Source organism: Coenobita brevimanus, chromosome 75 (genome assembly GCF_032717465.1).
Source record: "Coenobita brevimanus isolate Jiangsu-jjx chromosome 75, ASM3271746v2, whole genome shotgun sequence".
NCBI lineage: Eukaryota > Metazoa > Arthropoda > Malacostraca > Decapoda > Coenobitidae > Coenobita > Coenobita brevimanus.
Genome location: NC_137028.1, coordinates 8,523,929 through 8,538,961, shown reverse-complemented (window position 1 = coordinate 8,538,961; position 15,033 = coordinate 8,523,929). Strand labels below are relative to the sequence as shown.

At 39.8% G+C, this 15,033-nt stretch overlaps 1 protein-coding gene across 2 annotated transcripts in view; it reads right to left on the bottom strand.

The window, feature by feature from the left end:
• sgl (UDP-glucose 6-dehydrogenase sgl) overlaps positions 1–15,033 on the bottom strand; it is a 98,982-nt gene that overhangs the window by 64,429 nt on the left and 19,520 nt on the right. For both annotated transcript variants that reach the window (XM_080278860.1, XM_080278861.1), the window contains exons 3-6: positions 10,555–10,692; positions 10,081–10,245; positions 8,713–8,910; positions 307–454 (exon numbers count right to left, since the gene is read on the bottom strand). In XM_080278860.1, the coding sequence (XP_080134986.1) occupies positions 307–454; positions 8,713–8,910; positions 10,081–10,245; positions 10,555–10,692 (649 nt within the window). The remainder of the gene's footprint in view (positions 1–306; positions 455–8,712; positions 8,911–10,080; positions 10,246–10,554; positions 10,693–15,033) is intronic.

Sequence of the window (15,033 nt, the reverse complement as noted above, 5' to 3'; positions counted from 1 at the left end):
TGATATTTATTTCAGTGTTGCATTCATTCGGTGATTTTACTTAAGTTACAAATTACTTACCATATATAAGTGGTGGTGATGAGAACTATACTGCACCCTTTCAGTTCAAAAACTTTCTCCTAAACTGAACAAAATCATCTGAAGAAAACTACAATTAAAAAGAAAAAAATGTCACCGGACTGAAGGAGTTAAGGAAAGTGTGTAAACTGTCAATAACTGTACAGTTATTTTCCCCTTACACGTATAATCATAAAAACCTACTATCAAGAAATAAAAACAACTGCTATTTATCTTCATTTCACTAACCAACTGATGCCTGAAGAAACTTGGAACCAATTCGTGAGTCTCTGCCAACAGCAGCTGCTACCTGAGAAACATCTGCTCCAGTGGCCTCACACAAAGCTGAGATGGCATTTATACTTGATACACGCTGGGCAAGAAATGCATTTGACGCCTGAAAAAGAAACGTAACAATCCTGTAATTTACATGTTCTAATACATTCTTTAACATGACTACCCCTTACGGGATTAAGGCGTCTGGCAATAGACAGATAAACAGAACATGACTACACAGTATGATCATCATCCTAGACCATTTTCCCACCAAAAGGTGCCCTAAAGTAGGATCCAGGAATGACAAAAGTGAAAGTACAAAAGTGGAAGTACTATCAACAGCATGCCCAGTGAAATGTCACAAAAAAATCATCTAAGCTTGCAAAATCCTGGTTTCATGTCAAAAACCTTACAAACTTAAACATCTGCATATTTTTTTCTTTTACATACAGTAGATATGCTTCACACAGGTCTGCCAGACAGTCATTCCACTGACTATCAAGTTTATGAAGTGTAATTAAATCCTTCTCACCTGCTCCCCATACATTCATCATCCAACCAATCTGATCTCTTATCAATTCCCTAATGTCCTCAACTTCCATCCTTAACATTCCAACATTCTCATCTACCGTACAATATCAACTGACATTCTTCTTGGTTTATCATGACTTCTCCCATCTTATATCATTCACATGTACCAGTTCTGTCATCTGATCTACATCCATTTTCATATAACTAAATCATCTAATCACTCTCTTTGACCTTATTAACAACAGATCCCCTTTCTCCTCATCTTTCAAGAATCACTGTTCCTTGCCCTCCACACATTCCTCAGTAGTCCCACTTCCTTTACTCTCAGTGTTAACTTTCCACACTCATGGCACAGAACTAAAGCTCCACACTTCCTCACACCTCGCTGTGGAGAGGCATTGCTTGCTGCAAGGGAACATGAGTTTACTGCATAGGAAGGCCCCGCAGGGGCAACTGCTTGCCTGCGGTTGATGGCTCTGCTCAGCCAGACAGATTGAGGATGCTCAACAACAACCAATCTCACATCCATACATTCATGCAATCGTCTCAAAGCCTCCATATTAACACTTCAGTTTCATATCAGGATCACACTGACAACCAGCTTCCTCTCATCTCTGCCACTCTGCTCTCAACCTCCTTTATATATTTACCTCCATAGGTATTTTCTACCACCGAACATATCAAGATACTTAAACGTGTTAATGAATTCAAGCCTTACCCACTTACTATCACATTATACAGAGTTACCTTCCCTCTCAACAATCACTTTACTTTGATCTAGATATACTTTCAAATTACATTTATGCATCAACAGATCATCATCACAATGATCATCATCATCTGGACCTCCTTTCCCACCCTAGGGCAGGGTGAGGAGTAGCAATGTCCAGACAGCTCAAATTTGCCCAATCCAATGGGGCACACTTCCATTCACTCATCATTCATCTTTCAAGCCCTCAGAATCCTGGTTCTCTCAGATACGCCTGAAACTCTGACCACGTTTCGTAGCTTCACATAAATATATCCGACAGAGTCAAATCCAGACGCTGCCACGTTAAAAAGGGGTGCCAAATCCCTGATCATACACTTCTCCTCGCAACATTCATCCAGCCAGCTCGATCTCTTGTCAGTTTCCTAGCCTCACCGACTTCCAAACCTCTCTTCCTCACACACTCATCCACCATATCTCTCCATCCTCTCCTTGGCCAGCCTTGCCTCCTCCCTCCTTCAAATTTGCTCAGTTATACCTTTTCCATCACTCTATTGTTATCTATTCTCTCCACATGACCATACCATCTCAGTACATTCACTTCGATACTGGTGGCCACCGACTTCCTCACTCCACATCTTTCAAGAATCACATTATTTTGTATCCTATCTACCCCCTGTACTCCACACACATTCCTCAGCAGTTACATCTCCACTGCTCTTACTCTTAACTTTTCATTTTCATGCCATACCATAGTCTCACATCCATATGTTAAGTTGGCACTAACACTCCTTCATGTAAGCCTCATGCAGCTGCAACACTCAAGCCTCTGTTTCTTATCAAGGCCTTCATTGCACCAGCTACTTTTCTTCCTTGTGTCACTCTGCATTCCACTTCTTTTGCACATTTTCCTCTCTTTTCTATCACTGTACTCAGGTATTTGAACTCTCTCACCCATTCCAGTCCCTCTTCATTCACTGTAACACTGCACTGGGAGTTACCATCTCTCTCAATAACCATCATTTTATTCTACATTTACTCTCAAGGCATGATGCTCAAAGACATCAGCAAAACTCTGCACTAGCCTACCAATTTCTTGTCCAATATTTGCAAGCAGTACTGCATCATCAGCATACAACAAATTTGAGATATTCCATCCATCACCATTTATTACCAATGCCATCCCTCTCTCCATTACTCGTGTTTTTACTTCTCTCATCACCTCATCCATATAGGGACATCGCACAACCTTGTCACACGCCCACAATGATCGTGAACCATTCACTTTGATGCCCATTAACCCTTACACATGCTTCACTACCACTATAAAAACTCTTGACAGAACCTAGCAGTTTACATTACACCGCACGTGCACAAAACTTTCCACAATCCTTCTCTGTCCACTTTGTCATATGCTTTTTCCAAATCCATGAATGCCATAATCACCTTTTGGTCCTTCTTACAAGCCTTCTCTGCTATCTGTCTCATTGCAAATATTTGATCCACACATCCTCTACCACTCCTAAAGCCACACTGTTCATCACTCACTAGGACTTCTGATATCTCTCTTACTTCCTCTATAATAATTCTTCCATATACATTCCCTACCACACTCAATAAACTTATGCCATGATAATTTTTGCACTCAATTCGCTCACCTTTACTTTTGTACAGGGGTAAAATCACAGCCTTTTTCCACTCTGCTGGCGCATTTTCACTTATCTATGCCTTCTTACATATCTCCAACAAGCACTTCATTCCACTCTCTCCACTACATTTAAGCATCTCTGCATACACCTCATCAACCCCAGCTGCTTTCCCATTATTCAGCTGCATTGCAGCACTCTCCACCTGTACGAATGTCACATCTCCAGGAACTGCATTCCTTCTCTGCACACCCCTAAAACCAATCATATTTACAGTCATTCCCGCTCTCTCAATTCCCATTCATCAGTCTTTCAAAATATTCTTTCCACCTGGTCCTTCCATCATTCCCATGGATTAATAATCTACCACCTACATAATAATCTACCACCCACATCCTTCACACTATCACATTTCTTTCTGCTTTCACTTCTACATTTCTGCACCTCTTTCCAGAATAACTTCCTATTTTCAAAGTAGCTTCCATTCATTTTTCTTCCTAGATCATCATTTACCTCCTTCTTTTTCCTCTTCATTAGTCTCTCTATGTGCTTCTTGCTCTCAATATATTCAGTTCATATTTCAACTGAACCCCTGTCCTGTAACCATTTTAGCCACAGATACTATTAATATATAATGCTTAAGCAAGGCAGCTATCATAGTGACCAGCTTGTATATTTCTTATATACCCAAGCAGCTTTACTTGATAAGGTTAAATTGTGTATATGGTACTGGTGGGCATATGATTTGCGAGACCAAATGACTCTGCTTTCTGTCACACAAAGTGTGATACCAAAGTCTGGACAGAAACAATGCTACCTAGGTCTGCCTCACATGCTATAAAAAGGGATTAAAAGGAATGAGACTTAAATACCGTAAACTCTTATTTTAAATGAAACAAAGATGTGGCAGTCACATTACCTGCCAGTTTTATAATCACCTTGGGGTGAATATTCTAACAGATTCATTTATTTTTGATAATTTTTCCCCGAGAACTGAGCCACGCTCCTTATCTCCCAACCCAGTATAAACATAGAAAACTGGATTATCATGACGAACTACAACAGTTGCATTCAGTTTGGTACCTAAATTAAACATCTCAACAAAAGCAACTTAACTAAAGAGTAAAAAGAAACTGATGTTACAAGTAACTACTGGTATATCAAACACTCTTTTCCACATAATGCTCCCCATGATCTCACTTTCCCTTATCTAATCTGCAGTTATTGCCTATCAGACTGAGGTACCTGAATCGTAATGTTATGTAAAGGATTTCCACAAGTTAAGTGAGGCTTCCATCTGAGAAGTCAGTATGTAAATCAGGAATTATGTATGTTGAAAATGCAAAAAATTGGAAATTATATATATACAGTATATATATATATATATATATATATATATATATATATACTTATACCAAATAATACATACCAAAAAGAAATAAGGTAAGTGATAGTGCCATACACCTGGAATTGGCTAATTATCACCTGACAACACCTCACGTGCACTCGTTCGCTAATATTCCCTGTTTATTTCCCCTTGAAATATGCCATATAATCTATTCTCGTAATAAAAATATATATATGAAAGGAAGGGAGAAGCCTAAGTGATATTTACATTCACCTGGAAATATCTAATTTATTATGTATTGTCTAGATTTCCTGCCAATCATTTCATAGCGTATATATTAGCAGCTGTCACCATGCTGACATTGGCAGCGTTGCACTCTCTCTAGGCCACCACAGCATTCAGTTTACTGTCGTCTTTCAAGGTGAAACCACGTCGGATTCGCGCCTGTCCAATTCCACCGCTTTTTAGCCCCATGCAAAGGGCCCTGCGACCTCTACCCCTACTAAACCTCGTGTGGAAAGGGGTAAAGGGCTAAGTGACTGCTGTGGAACATTCATTCATTCATTGCCAGACGCCATGTATCCCAAACGGGGTGACCAAGGGCTCAGAGTTAATTGTTTTACAGGGAGGGGCACTAAGCCTCCACCAACCCCACTTAACACGTAGGGATGTTAACACCGCTTACAGAGATTGAGCTGGTGGTCATGAACGAGGGCAGTGAGTTGCATGACAGGTCACCATTCCCGCCCAGCCATGGAACATGAACTGGCTAATATATCAATGAAAATGATGGACAGTGACTATGATCTTTCTGGTGAGTGAAACAGTGCAAGTGGAAATGTAAATAATGTGTAAATAATGTGTAAACAGCAAGTGAAAGCAATGAATGTAAATATAAGTGAACAGTGGAAAATAGTTTTATAAGTTACTGCAAGTGACAGAGCATAACACTGTGTAAATAAAATAGAAATGTTAATAATGTAAATAAAAAAGAGAATGTAAACAGAAATGTAAATGAGCAGTAATATAAGAATACGAGTATATATACTAGGAGTAATGAAAGTGAAAGTTTCACTCTAGCATGTATGAATACTATGAGTTATGAACGTGGAAGTGAAAGTGACAGATTCACTCTCAACGCCAGGATACAGGAAGAGAAAGTGAATGATACGTATTTTACTGAAAGAGAAATTGAATGCCTACAGTGACAATAAACTACTATTACTGAAGGAAACTTATGGATAAAGACTGCAGATATATATAAGTGTTATATAGTAATAGAAATATAAATTATGAGTGTTTTTATGAATAATAAATGACAGAATACCAGCGGCGAACGAGCGCAAGTGGGAAGGTCATACGCGCTCATAATTTTCATTGCTTTCACAGTGTTTTTTTTTGGGAGTATGGATTCCAAACTATTTGAAAATCATAGAATAGTGTTTCTAGTGATAATATCAGGCTGTGGTAATCATATTACGGGGTGTCGGGAAGTGTAAAGTGGAGAATTCGTTACCCAACTTCAGAAGTCTCCACAAGTCCTACAGTACTCGATGAAGGCTCAACAAACATCCCAGGAGAACGTTAAAGGTATGTGCCAAATGCATATGTGCTTATAATATTCTAGGACTAATAACTCATTTTTGGCAAATATTTTTACAAAGTCTGTCGGAGCATGAATATCCTAGCGGGACACACAAGTCGAATGAAAACAACCCCGCGGTTCTGGGGGGTTAAAAACAACACACAGCTGCATGCATGGCATCCTGATATCCACCCTTCTGAATCCCATCTCCCTTGTGAGGACAGGGTCCACCTGCCCAGGCTGAGATGTGGGCATTATCCAGCCCTCTTAACCATTAGTGCCCAGTGTCCACAATGTAGGACGGAGCGGGACATTTTCAAAATTTAATAAAGGGAACCCTGGGGATGGGACCTATGAGCTTCACGACTATGAGCCGACAGGTGGAGAGCAGCACACCTAGCACCCTTCCAGCAAAACTCCTCGCACAGGAACTCTGGGAGCCAATGGGTTAAACACTAGCAAATCTATCAGTTTCTTTAACCCATTAGGGCCAAGTGTCCACCATATAGGGCGGAGCTGGGCATTTTCAAAATTTAAAAAAGAAGGGAACCCTGGGGAAGGGACCTATGAGCTTCACGACTATCTGCTGACAGGCAGAAGGCAGTATGCCTAGCACCCTTCCAGCAAAATCCCTCGCACAGGAACTCTGGGAGCCAATGGGTTAAGTTACATGAAGAGGCTGGATGACTCCGTCGTTGATGCCTGTCCAAAATGCAATACAGCACCCCATACTATTAAGCACATTATGGAAGACTGTATTGCACACAATCACCTGCGCCAACAACACAACATACACTTCTTGAGAGCTCTGTGGGAAAGCCCGGTCTCAGCCATGGCCTTCCTTAGGGACTAGAGGCTTTTCGGCCAGACTGCCTAGGGAACAACTATTACTACTACCATTTTATATTCAATTTAGAGTATACAATCTCTAGTAAATGGGTTTAGGAGGGCTCTAGTTAACCCCTCACTCTGAAAAGTTTCAAGCTGATTATAACCATACTCGGGTGCTAAAAATACTGTAAACAAAAAAATACATCACTGGAGTAATGGGGTTAACCCCATCTTTACCAACCCCTCCCCCAGTGTAAACACTACATTTACCCCCCATACTGACCTGACAGCTCCCCCTCCCGTAGTGTGAGAGGTAGTGTATGTTTTTGCCATGTCCAAACTATTCACTCTTTGTGATTTGTTTGTATACTGATGATCACATAAACCCAGCATGATGTTGGTAATCAAAAATATATATATATATATATATATATATATATATATAAAATATAAAATAAATCATTATATAAGTTTACATATCTTATGCCAAAGTATTATTACCCAGGTAACTACTGTACAAACTGGCTTAAAAAAAAAAAAAAAAAAAAAAAATGTCATGCACAGACAGATGGCTTATTTGTTTACCTTGTAAGCCGAGCACGAAGTGTGTGGACACCCGTGACGGTGATGTCGATCTTGACCCACTTGTTGCTGAGAGTGTGGCGTTACTAAGTTCACTACTAATTTCCTCCTCCTCCTCACTCACATCAACATTGCTATCATTTTCAGGATCATAGTCATCTACTGACACATCAGACACTGCTGCATCATCATCTGATACATCTAAATAAGTATCCTCATGAGGAATAAACTCGTCACTATCAGAATCCACCAGAGACGCCATGAGAGAAAAATATCCTGTACATACTCTCTCATGGTGAAGTGCGTGGTAACTGGCTCTCTCTCAGGGAGGCCAAGGGGTGTAAATTTAGCCGTTTGTCAGTGGAAAATATAGTGTGATATCTGTAGTAGAAATTATAAAAAAAATAATGATTGGTCTAAAAGAGGTCACATCACAGATGAGTGAGCAAGCCATTGGCACCACCGTAACTCAGTCATGACATATCTTATGATGTCAGAATTCATCAGGACTTCATCACAGTCTTTGTTGTCAAAACACAGAGTGGTTGCTATCATGAGGTCCTCAGAAACAGCCTTACCGGGCTATCCTGAGGCCCATAAGCTGCCACTCATTCAAGGATGTACCAGCGTACCACGGTTGCAGTTCCGGTGTTTCACTGGTGTTTACAAGCAATGTACGGGGGTACATCAAAACACATTTCCGGTAATGAAGGGGTTAAAAGATTGCAGAACCGTGCTTATATCTCCTCATCTCATGTGAATATGGGATGATGATGAATGATCATAACACATCAAATTATATTCTAATGAAGCACAACATATATCTTCCATATCATGAGAGCTACGATGACCAAGTGCTGAGGCTTACATTTTTCCTGCTGGTATATAAAGGCAATGTGGCACAAAATTACACAAATATCTTACCAATTTGAAGAGCTCTGATGACCAAGTGCTGAGGATTATTATATTTCTGTTGGACAAAAAAACACATAGGCTACCATATATTAATTCTAAGAGCTCAGATGAAAAATAAAACATATCTTACTGGCTTTGACACCTCATAATACCAAGTGCGAGGAGATAATATATTCTCTATTGGAACTGACTGACGATCCATGGAACACAAATAATACATACAGTATCTTACCAATTTTGACAGTTCCGATGACCATGTACTGAGAGTTATAATTTTCTCTGTTGGAACCCAATGATTGTAGATCCATGTGAGTTGGGCAATGGCTGCCTCTCCTTCAGCAGACTCCTCACCACCAATCAGAACACGATCAGGGTACACCAGATTCTCAATGGCAGTTCCTTCAGCCAAGAATTCTGGATTGGATAAAACCTGTAAACGATGCATAATTAACCCCTATATATTGGTGTCATTTCCTGTTACAAGACTAATCTCAGTGGCAGTTCCTTCACATAATTCTGGATCAAATAAAAGCTGGATGATACAGTACTAAACTTCTTCATTAGGTCAAATCCTTTCAGGCTTATTTTTGCTGCTACCAAACAATTCTATATACACCAGACTCTCAGTGGCAGTTCCCTCAACAAAGAATTTTAGAATTCGGAGTGGTAGGTGGGGGCACTCACCATCCACTCACCCGATGCAGTACTGCTCTTGGTTGCCAGCCCTTTCCTCTCTTCCTGCCTTCTTTCCTTCCTTCCTCTTCTGTCTTTCTTTCCTTCATTCTCTCCTCTTCCTTCTGTCTACAGGTGACTCTGCACTGAGTGACATGCAAATGGTTTCCCGTATACCAGAAACAATTTACTAGGCTGGATGGTAACCATATAACCAAATTATGTATGAAACCTGGTGGTTTATTGTGTAATTAAGGCACTCCAGTTGGAGTGCAGGTTTATATCCATAGGGTGGTTAGTGTTTAATGCTCATGTAATGCCCTTCACAGATGAGTGAGGCTGGACAATCTCATCTTAAATGTCTGGACCAATTTGCCTAGCCCTGGGTTCCAATGCCCCTCATGAAGAAACACAGGATTGGATGATGGATGGATGGATGGATAAAATCTGTAAATAAGACAATGATTAACCTTCTGAATTCAAGTGATATCCTTTTTTAGTTTATGCTTACTGCTCCCAGACCGTTTTATTCATAAAGTCAGGGTAAAGCAGGTTCTCAAAGGCAGTTCCATCAATCCTGGATTAGATAAAGCCTAGAAATGAGCCAACAATTAGCCTCTCTAATCAGGGGGTAAATTTTTTATTACCGTAGTTTATTCCTCCTGCTGCCAGATGATTTTTGCCAACCCAGGAATGACTTCTTGTGCTGATGGGGATTATTATGGCTGAATCTAGCCCTCCCAGCCTGAAAAGTCTATCCTATGCAGTAAAAAAAAAACACCCCTGGTCTCAATGGGTTAGGGACTAACACTTTTACAAAGTTGTACACACAAACATTACCAATGATATTCATAAATTTAGTATGCACAATCATCACCATGATTATAATAAACTATGGTAAGTAGCTATCACACAACCAAAAACTTACTTGGAAGGATACTCCAGGTTTAGTGTTTGCAGACAAGATATGGGCAATGGACTCGGCTGCCCGCACAGGGACAGTGGACTTCTCTACAACAATCTTGTGTCCTTCTGATACCTCAGCAATCTTCCTCGCACACAGTTCTATGTGTTTAAGATCAGCAGCTCGACCCTATCGTATATGATACTTTTAATTAGCAATATGCATATTCAACCTATAAAAAAAAAAATGAACATACACTTATGCCATTGTGTAGGATACAGTGCAAGCTTTAAAAAAAAAAAAAATAAAAAAATAAAAAAAAATAAAAAAACTAGCAAATCTTTAGACTGAATGAGTTAGTAGTTCTGGGACATACAAGGGCTGTAGTTACAAGCATACATGGTCAAATACAATTAAGTACCGTATACATTTTTTTCATCAATTATGTAATGCAGTTTTTCTGTCATCAATTATGAAAAGCAGCAGTAAATAACTTACCTTGCCAATACCATATGTTTTGGTTGGAGTATTCACAGATATAAATATCAGGTCAGCCTCCTTGACAGCAACATCAATGTCATTGGAGAAGAAAAGATTTCTTCCCCGACACTCTTTGACAACATCATCCAAGCCAGGCTGGAGAGAAAAATACCTTCCATCATTATTCACTGTTAAAAATAAGGTAAAATGGGGTAAGTTTGCCATAAACAGCAGTTTTTGCTAAATACAAATCGCCAAAGTCAGTGAATGTACAGTGAGCTTGGATGAGGGGGAAATGGAAAATGTGAATGCATTTAAGTACTTGGGTAGTGCGATGAGTAAGGATGGAAGTTTAGAGGGTGAAATGCTTGAAAGGGTACAGCAAGGAAGAAAGGTTGCTGGTTCCTTGAAGGCAGTGATAAGAAACAGGGAAGTGAGCATGGAAGTGAAAAAGCTACTACATGACAGTACTGTGATACCAACTCTAACGAACGGAAGTGAAGCTTGGACCCTGTTGGAAGGACAGAAGTCAAGAGCGACAGCAGTGGAAATGAGTTATGCGAGAAGCATGTGGAGTCACATGGAGACTGACAAATGAGGAAGTGAAGGAGCATTGTGGTGTGGATGTGGATGTGATAGGAAGCATTAGGAGAAACACACTGAGGTGGTTTGGCCATGTGGAGAGGATGGAAAGTGAGAGACTGATGAGGAGAGTGTATGTGAGTGAGGTGGAGTGGGGGAGAGGGAGGGGAAGGCCAAGGATGAGATGGAGGAATGGTGTGGAGAGGTATAAGAGAGGGGGGGGTGTAAGCTGGGAACAAGGCAATGAAATGGCAGGGGACAGGGCGACATGGAAGCGATTTGTTTGTGGCTGCCCCTTACAGGATTAAGGCGTCTGGCAATAGATAGACAGACAAATCGCCACACATGGAATGTTGGCATTTTTATTGCTTTATCTATACATTCAGCCCTTCTGTTAAAGATACCTATAATTGTTTGGAAAAAAAAAAAAAAAAAAAAAAAGGCTCATGCCACAGATTAAAAAAAAAAAAAAAAGTGTCTCGCGGCGAAATTACCCCACCCGACGGGGCAATTTCAGCCGAGAACTATTTGCTGCTGTTATTGTTAAAATATTTATTGTTATTATTGCTATAATACCACAGTACATCTCAAAAACAAATGATTATAACTAGGCTTAGGTAGCCTAAGCTACCATACAGTTAGGCCTATGCCATGTACTGGGCAAACTTTACATCGATGGCATCCATGACTGTTTCACTGATTGTGTCACGGTAGGTAGGTTGGTCTAGGGGACTCCCATGGCACGAATGCATGGCAGGGTACTTTTTAGTTCTGTGTGTGTGTGTGTGTGTGTGTATTTACCTATTTGTAGTATACAGGAATTGAGCGATGCTCACGTTGTCCTGTCTCCATATCCACATTTATCTAGTTTACTTTTACACACATGAATGTTTTTCTCTTGCACCACCTTTTTGTCTAAGTCGTTCCAAATACTTATGTATTTACCCAATTTACCTAATTGAGATACACTCGAAATATGCTATGCTCGTGGGTTCCCATCGCTGTTTCTCAGTAAGTCAAATTTAGCTTTAAACTCGTTTAAGTTTTTAGACTGGATGATCTCTTTGTCCAGGCTATTCCATAAATCTATAATTCTGTAAGGAAAGCTATATTTCTTGATATCCTTCAAGCAGCTTGACTTTTTCAATTTCATTCCGTGTCCTCTTGTTGCTCTCTTATCCCACAAAAACAGATCTTCTCGGTCAATTTTATCTACTCCCACCATGGTCCTGAACACTGCAATCATGTCTCCCCTCTTTCTCCTTTCCTCTAAGGAAGGCAAATCCAGCTTTTCCAGCCTCTCTCTGTATGACAGATCTGCCAGACTGGGGACCATCTTGGTTGCTGTTCTTTGTATTCTCTCAATCTTGTTTATATCTTTCTTTTTGTGTGGGGACCACACTACCGCTGCATATTCTAACCTGGGGCGGATCATGGCCACTATCAATTTTTTCATCAACTCCTCATCCATATAATGAAATGTTACTCTTATGTTAGTCAGGAGTTTATAAGTCTCTCTAACTATCTTATTAATGTGCTTTTCAGGTGACAAACTATCTTGGACCAGCACTCCTAAGTCTTTTTCTTCTCTCATTTTAGTGATTAATTCATTACCCAACAAATAATTCACTGATGGCCTCCTGGTACTTTTACCCATTTCCAATATTTTACATTTCTTTACATTAAATTTCATTTCCTACTTCCGGCTCCAATCATGTATCCTATCCATATCCTCCTGCAGCATTTTACAATCCTCCTCAACCTCTACCTTCCTCAAGATCTTTATATCATCAGCAAACAGACTTGCATAACTGTTCACTCTATCTACCATATCATTTACGTAAATCAGGAACATTACTAGCGTCAACACCGAGCCTTGGGGGACTCCACTTGTTACTTCCCTCCATCCATACATCCTATCCTTTATTACTGTCCTCATTTGTCTGTCTCTCAAAAAGTCTCTCATCCATTCCAGGAATTTCCCCTTCAGTCCTCCTATATATTCTAGTTTCCACATTAGTCTCTTATGAGGTACTTTGTCAAAGGCCTTCTCTAAGTACACACAATCCACCCAACCATCTCTCTCCTGTACCACGTCAATCGCTCGAGTAAAAGCTCAACAAGTTAGAAACACATGACCTTCCACTTCTGAATCCAAACTGACATTCGGCCAAAATATTCATCTCTTCTAGATATTTTATCCATCTGTCTTTCAAGATTCTCTCGCACAATTTTGCGACCATGCTGGTTAGAGACACTGGTCTATAATTCAGGGGTTCTTCCCTGTTTCCTCCCTTATAAATTGGTACCACATTTGCCCTCTTCCATTCTGTGGTACTTTCCCCTCTTCCAGAGAACACATGATTAAACTGTGAATTTTATCTGCCAGTTGTTCTCTGCATTCCTTCAGTACCCAATTAGAAATTCCATCAGGTCCTGGGGCTTTCCTTACATCTTGAGTTTCCAATAATTCGTACACTTCCTGTACCTCCACTTCTATATCTTTTATCACCGGTACATTTCTAGTCACTCCCTCCCCTTCCACAAACTCTTTTTCATTAGTGAAAACTGATTGGAAACATTTGTTCATTATTTCAGTTTGCATTGCTACATCTTTATAGACCTCTCCTTCTACTTTCAGTTTAGTGATTCCTTCCCTTTGTTTCAATTTGCCATTAACAAATCTACAGAACAGTTTGGGTTCATCCTTGCATTTGTCTATTATACCTTTTTCAAAATTCCTTTCTTCTTCTCTACGTATTCTTGTGTAACCATTTCTAGTTCTTTTATATTCTTCCTTTGTTCTGGTGTTGCCCCTCTTTCTCCAGTTGTTCCACGCCTTATCTCTTTCTTTTTTTGCTATCATACACCTTCTATTAAACCACTCCTTTTTCCTGTTTTCTTTCCCTCTTACTCTTGGTACAAATTTTTCCACTCCCAAATTGTAGAGGTCTAGAAAGATATCCCACTTCCTTTGTATCTCTCTTGTTTCTCTGAATTTTCTCCAATCCACATTTTCAAAAATGTTTCTCAGTCCTGTGAAATTAGCTTTCCCAAAGTTGTATCTTCCCTGTCTATGAAGCTCGTCTCTTGGCTCAACGTTCCCTATTATCATCTGGAACTCAATGACCACATGATCACTTTTTCCTATAGGCCAGAAATATTTCAATGATTCTATTACATCGGGTTCTTTGGTAAACAGTAAATCTAACCTTGCTGGTGTGTCCTCACCTAAGAACCATGTCTCTTCTCTGACCCATTTTTGTCATCCCATTATTCACTATTATATTTAATAATATAGTGCCTCACGAATCCTCGCTGTCTCCTGAGTCCCATTCCTCCCAGTTCACCTCTTTACAGTTAAAGTCACCCACCAAAATTATATTATTGCTTTTCTCAATTATTTTTTGTAAATAGCTAGCCATATCTGACAACATCTCATGGTATTTGTCATCATTCCATGATCTTGTCTTAGGGGGAACATACACTACCGCCATATCTCTCTTCACTTTCTCTCGTTTCTAATTTCATATATATCATTTCAGCCTTGCCTTCTCCCATTTCCACGGTATCTACATTTATGTTGTTCTTCACTGCTATAATCACTCCTCCTCCCGTTTTTTCTTTTCGGTCTCTTCTCCACAGATTGTATTTACCATCTCCCAAATGAACATCAATATCCTCTCTTAATTTGGTCTCTACAAAGCCCATGACATCAGGTTCATATTTTCTCAAGAAATCATTAATTTCAAGCCTGGCCGATATTAAACCATCAATATTAGTGTATATCACCTTTAAATTATTTTTCATGTTTTTTATACCCTCTTCTCTCCTTCTCTCCATCAGTACCACTTCCACAATTTCTAATCTTTCACAGCTATCCCCCTTAGTTTCCTTCGCTTCTATTTCCTCATA